General features: G+C 43.8%; 1 protein-coding gene across 1 annotated transcript; it reads left to right on the forward strand.

Annotated features, from left to right (window-relative positions):
- Nucleotides 1–647: 647 nt before the first annotated feature.
- On the forward strand, nt 648–6275 carry LOC142391220 (uncharacterized). Its single transcript, XM_075476997.1, has 3 exons — nt 648–836; nt 907–1212; nt 5565–6275. Exons 1-3 carry the CDS (start codon nt 648–650, stop codon nt 6273–6275), a joined length of 1206 nt encoding a protein of 401 aa, XP_075333112.1.

A 6275-nucleotide genomic window follows, 5' to 3' on the forward strand; every position in this document is an offset into this window, starting at 1 on the left:
GCCAAAAGCTGAAGTGGAGAAGAAGATCTTGGAATAAAGAAAGTGGAAAGGCTGGTGCACAGTTTTTACAGTAATGAATGACACACAGTGGTTCCAACGGCACCCTGGGGCTGTTCACATCTGGTCTTAACCTGATCAGACGAGTGAACTAAGTACATCTGTGAACACGTTCAACAAGGATTCAGGACACATTCTATCTGCATTCTGATGGTAATGTGAACCATTCCATCCAGGGACCATACTCTGAGTAACCAGGGTTATTTTCACCAGTTGTGTTGATACTGACAGAGTTGTATCAGTATTACAACAGAATCACAAGTATCTCAGCCTCATTATGTTGGACCTGAGCTCACATATACACAGGAGTTGTGAAGCCAAATAAGCTGAGAAACTATAAGTTTGTGTCTTTTGTGTTATTCTATGTGAAAGTGTCCATATATCCTGGTTTTTACTTCAGTATTTCCACACACTGAACTGCAGACGTAAATGAGCTTCAGAAGCGGACAGATTGTTGTGGTGGGACAACATGAAAACATAGACGCTGACGCTTTTCTGAATATATATTTGATGGAAAAGCAGAAGAAGACGATACTGGGAGCCCTGAGGAACTTCCTGATCCATGAAATCCAGCAGCTCTTTTCTCCACAATGTGGAAGCCTCTCGGCCAAACTCGGCCAAAGTTCTCCCAGGAACTGCCGAGCTACAAACAGCTGGTGACATGTGGGACAACAACAGAGGCAAGGGACAAGCTTCAGGACTGCATGGAGTCTACTGACTGGGAGTCCCTGAGGGGCCCTCAGGATGACAACGGCAGCTTTGCTGACACATCAGCTTCTGTGAGCAGGTCTGCCTCCAACCAAAACCATCACAAGGTGCAATAACCTAAAGCCCTGGTTCTCCAAGCAGCTCAGAGGGCTCAGGCGCCGGAAAGAGCAGGCGGACAGAGAGGACACATTCAGGCTGGTGAGACAGTATCCCAGGAAGGCCATCAAAAATGCTAAAGAGGACTATAGAGGCAGACTGGAGCGTGATTCAGGCACCAACGACCCTGCAGTTGTGTGGAGGACCCTCAGAACCATCACAAACTACAAAGGTAGAAGCCCTGTGGTCGCCCCCTCCCCCGGGTTAGCTGACCATCTCAACACCTTCTACACCAAGTTTGAGAGCCCACCTGCTGCTCCATTGTCTCCACTCCCCTCCCCCTTCTCACAGGCACTGAAACTTACAATAAGTGTATTCAACAACATATTTTAATGTATTCTCTGTGTAAATTCTCCCAGAAAGGTATGTTTTGTGTATGTTTTTCTGTCACTTCAGTAAAATGGCAGGCAGAGGACAGTGAAAGTGCTTGTGGAACTTGGACAATGATGTACAAAACAGGAGAATGTATTATTTTTTATTCAGAAATAACATTTTCTCAACAGTTTTCGGTTTTAATCGATTCATTTTTTTTCTGACACCACTTCTCCTGCCTTTGAAAACACAAAGTGCTGAAGTCAGCATGAACAAAGTCAACATGTAGAAATTGTGATAGGGCGTCTGTAATATTAAAATGACTTACCTTGGCTGGGTGAAGCTCCAGTTTCCATGGTAACGCCTTAGCATGAATGAGTGTTGTTGTTGTACCCCAACTGCTTGGAACACAATAAACACCTCACCTATGAATACATTAAGGTGCCGTTTACACATACCCGGGTATTTTGAAAAACGAAGACCTTTCCCTTCGTTTGTGCCTTTCGTTTATACACAAACGGAGTTTTTTCCTCCGAAAACGAAGCTAAAAAAAAACTCCGGCAAAAGTGGAGATTTTTTAAAAACTCCGTTTAGCGTTTGTGTGTAAACTGGTTGAAAGAGACGAAAACGGAGTTTTCAGAATGGAATGCGGAGTTGTCGTCATAGTACAGAGCCCCGTCCCTATCCGTCATGTTGGCAGGATGCTAGCGTGATAACGCCATTCATTGTTTATCTGGCAAGCATGGAGGTACTAGCAGCATTTCTGTTGTTGAGAGCTATACTCGCTTGTGTGATTTTGAAAATTACAGTCATACAATGTATTGAACAACAAAGACATTTTTCACGGCTTTAGCAGTTTTATAGTCCAGCGCAATGTGTAAAAGTAGCTCAGTCTCGCTATCAGTCCACACCACAGTCCTTTTACTCTCTGGTCCACACACATGAGCCTGGCGCCATATTTTCTTCTTGAAAAGGATCCGGAAGTTCTTCCTGTCAGCGGTTCTCTATTAGGCTTCTGATTGGCTTGTGTGGAATTCTCATTGTTCTAACACTGCCACCGTCAGGCTTGGCGTAATTTAACAGCTCCTGATAGCGTATTTCTCCGGATCAATGTAGACGTGGATTTTTTTAAAAACGGGGCTGTGTGCACCTAGTTTTTTTTGCAAACAAAGGTTAGAAAATATGCGTTTTTCAAAATACCCGGGTATGTGTAAACGGCACCTAAGAAACAGTGAAAATACAGTTCTTGATAAGCAAGCCTAATGCATCTGAAATAAATTAGATTTAGCTTACCTCATTAGGAGATATCAAATCAAAATGTTCCCACACGGGGAAATCCTCCTCTTCCTAGCTGGCTCCACCCTCTTACCTATCCTTCTCTCCTCACTCTCCTAAATCTCAAAACTATCTCTCTCTCACTTAACTCCCCAAACTGTCTCCAAACTATATTAAAGCTATATAAACTCTAGTATCCAAACTATCAAAACTCTATCCAACATGAACTGACCGCAACTTTCCAAAAACCCACATTTTAAATAGAGACTGAGGGGTTTATAATCCTGTCAAAAAATCTGAACCGCTTCTGGAAGCAGTCATGTGGTACGGCCGTTGAGCGAGAGTCTGACGTCATAGTTTCCAGCTCCTCCCCTAAATGAAGCAAGCCGTCCCCTTCATAACTCAACACAGCTTCGGCTCATCTCGGAGCATCTCTACAGGAAGCTGCAGGTAAGTCCAGAAAATAATACATGTTGCGGTCAAACATTTTCAGAAATGTCTTCAAAGTGCTCTGTGTCGTTGGTTTGATTCCTGCTCCTGGACACGGGCAGTCAGAACATGTACCAGAGTGTAAAAAAGTTTAAATAACCTGGCTGCTATTCATAGTTAGCATGTCGTGCTAATGCTAATGCGCTGCAAACCGTTGTACTCAAAGCTGTGCACAATACCAGAAACACAGCCTCAGCTATAGATTTCCATAAGCCGGCCAGATGGCCAAATAAAATGGAGTGGAAAAGTACAAACTAAGTTATTTAGTAAAATTCAGAATATGTATACATAATGTCTAAGAACAAAGCCAATCATAACAAGCTGATACTCTAATCTGACCACAACAAAAGATCACTTTTTACTCTTCTACTGGACACATAAGTTTACCAGTTAAGATCATTTCAGAATCTAAATAAAGGAGATTGTAGGTTATTTGGGTTGAAACACATTTCAGCGTTTTACGGGTCTGAGAGTTTCCTTCATCTCAAACTTTAGCTTTCACTAAAGCAGCTTTCTGGAATGAATCGCTGGACGAGCACTTCTGATGCCAGAAAAACACTCCCTGTATATTTAAAGGACGGCCTCAGAAAGGTCCACTTCATGTTGTTCTTCAGAGCGTCTCAGATCAGTCAGACAGCACCTGCTGAAGTGCTGTTCGCCACACAGAACCAGATGTTTCCCCCACTGAACCATCACATCTTCTCAGTCCAGACTGAAGCTCCCTGAGAACTGAACTGTTCAAAGATGGGCTTCAGAGTGTAAATGTGACGAATCTGACATTACTCTGTGTTACTTTCCTGGATCCCTGACAGCTTCTGGAAATGAGAACAGGTTTAGAAACAGTTGTTCTACAGAGTGTTATATTACATGTTTTTTTCTGAATTTGATCAAAAAGCTACAAATATTTTGAACTGTGACCTTAGTGGGTCTTTAAAGAAGCATTTTAAAGTTCACAGGGATTTAAATAAAAACCACAGTAATGAGTTTAATGGAATGTGACTGGATGGTTAAAAACTGTGCAGAAAGGTTATCCAGAGAAGAAGAAAAGTGGGTGTGGTTTAACGTGCTGCACGCCACAGCTGGATCTTATTGTGTGTACTGACTGTTGCAGACAGAGTCCATCAGTCAGAGGACCAGGACCAGAATGGAGCAGCAGAACCAGGATCCGAACCCCTCCACCAGGAACACAGCCGGCTCATCCTCCGGTTCCACCGGGCCACAGGTCAGTGTGGAGGACGCTAAAGACAAGAGTGTCGAGGCTCCGTGTATCCTCTGCTCATTCTGCTTTTCCATCAGATGTTGAAAAAGTGTCAAATGGCGCTTTTCCACCAGCTCGCTTCGGCTCGGCGCGCTTTGTGTGTTTCCACTAGCACGCCGTACCTGCAACCGGGATGATTTTTCGTACCACCTCAGCCCTGGTTCCAAGCGGGCCGAAGCGTTACTAAAACGTGACGTCAGCTGACTGCCTTCCACTGATTGGGCGAGGAATGTTGTCACTGCAAGCGTCATAACAAAAGCTAGCGTTAGCAACCATTAGCTTACCTCCAAACGTCGTTTTTTAAGCTCTTAACAAAACTCTCCGGTACTTTTCAATACTGTTTTGTCTGGCGGCCAGGAGTCTTCTCTGGCTCTCTTCTCTTGCCTTCTGCGCGGCAAAAAGCCACAGGGTGAGCAGCAACACGCGCAGCCGTGTTACGGTGACCCCGCCCACGTCCAGGAGGCACGTAGTGTAATGGAAACACAACCAAACCAGCCGTGTAGAGCAAATGGAAAAGCGCCAAAAGTTTGAGTTTTTCCTGGTTAAAAACAGCAAAGTGTTTCCTGGTTTCATCTCCTCTCTCTGAGCTGCAGATCCAGATGTGCTCAGACTCAACATGTGCTGCAGGCTGAATGATCTGCTGGAAGAAAATCAGTGGGCAGATTGTTGTGGTGGGACGTTTTCTGGCTCTCAGTCTGCAGATTTGAGAGGTTCAGGAGCTAATCTTCATTATTTGTGTTTAAAGTCTCTGGGTTACATGAATTGAACCTGGTGGTGGTAATATTCTGGGTCTTTAATGGTTAGATGACAGGTTTGTAGAGTTGTTTTAACAAAGAGAAACAAAGGTTGAGTTAAAACGGACTGTGTTTCCCTGATGGCTGTTGAGCTGAATGGCTGCAGACCTCTGAGTTGTAAGCTGGAACAGAGGGTTAGTGTAAAGAATGTCATGTATTACCACCGCTGTTACTTTTATTCCTTTGAACCAGCGGTCATAAACCTTTTTCAGCCCAACCTCTACATGGTGTTTAAGTGAACAACTTGGACAAGACTCTAGTTCCTTCCATCATTTAGAAATATTGTAGCTCAAGTTCCTTTTCAGAGTTTCATCATGACAAAAAGAATTAGGAAAAAAGCAAGAGTTTACTGCTTAAATACCTGAACATGTGCAGAGCACAGTGCTGATAGCTTATAAACGTACGCCCTGCGTTCACGTTTGATCTGAGATCTGACACCTGTGTTGGTTAGCTTAGAGAAATCTTTTATGTGAACTTCAAAAGGATCTAAGTCTCCTTCCTCTCTGTCATTGCAGAAACATGGAGCCCAAGAGGGATCCAGAAGGCACTGCTGTAAGCACAGTGGGAAAGTTTTCAAAAGATCATCACATCTGAGGAATCATCACAGGCGTCACACAGGAGAGAAACCTTACAACTGTGGTCAGTGTGGGGCAGCTTTTACTGCGTTATCTAGTCTAAAGACACACCAACGTATTCACACAGGAGAGAAACCTTACAGCTGTGATCAGTGTGAGGCAGCTTTCACTCAACTACATCATCTAAAGATGCACCAACGTATTCACACAGGAGAGAAACCATACAGCTGTGGTCAGTGTGGAGCAGTTTTCTCTGCATTATTTAATCTAAAGACACACCAACGTATTCACACAGGAGAGAAACCATACAGCTGTGGTCAGTGTGGAGCAGCTTTCACTCAATTAACTAATCTAAGGACACACCAACGTATTCACACAGGAGAGAAACCATACAGCTGTGGTCAGTGTGGAGCAGTTTTCGCTGCATTATTTAATCTAAAGACACACCAACGTATTCACACAGGAGAGAAACCTTACAGCTGTGGTCAGTGTGGAGCAGCTTTCACTACATTAGCTCGTCTAAAGACACACCAACATGTTCACACAGGAGAGAAACCTTACAGCTGTGGTCAGTGTGGGGCAGCTTTCAGTGCATTATCTAGTCTAAAGAGACACCAATATACTCATTTTATTTATACTGCGGATAAATGA

Source organism: Odontesthes bonariensis, chromosome 11, assembly GCF_027942865.1.
Source record: "Odontesthes bonariensis isolate fOdoBon6 chromosome 11, fOdoBon6.hap1, whole genome shotgun sequence".
In the NCBI taxonomy this organism is placed as follows: Eukaryota; Metazoa; Chordata; class Actinopteri; order Atheriniformes; family Atherinopsidae; genus Odontesthes; species Odontesthes bonariensis.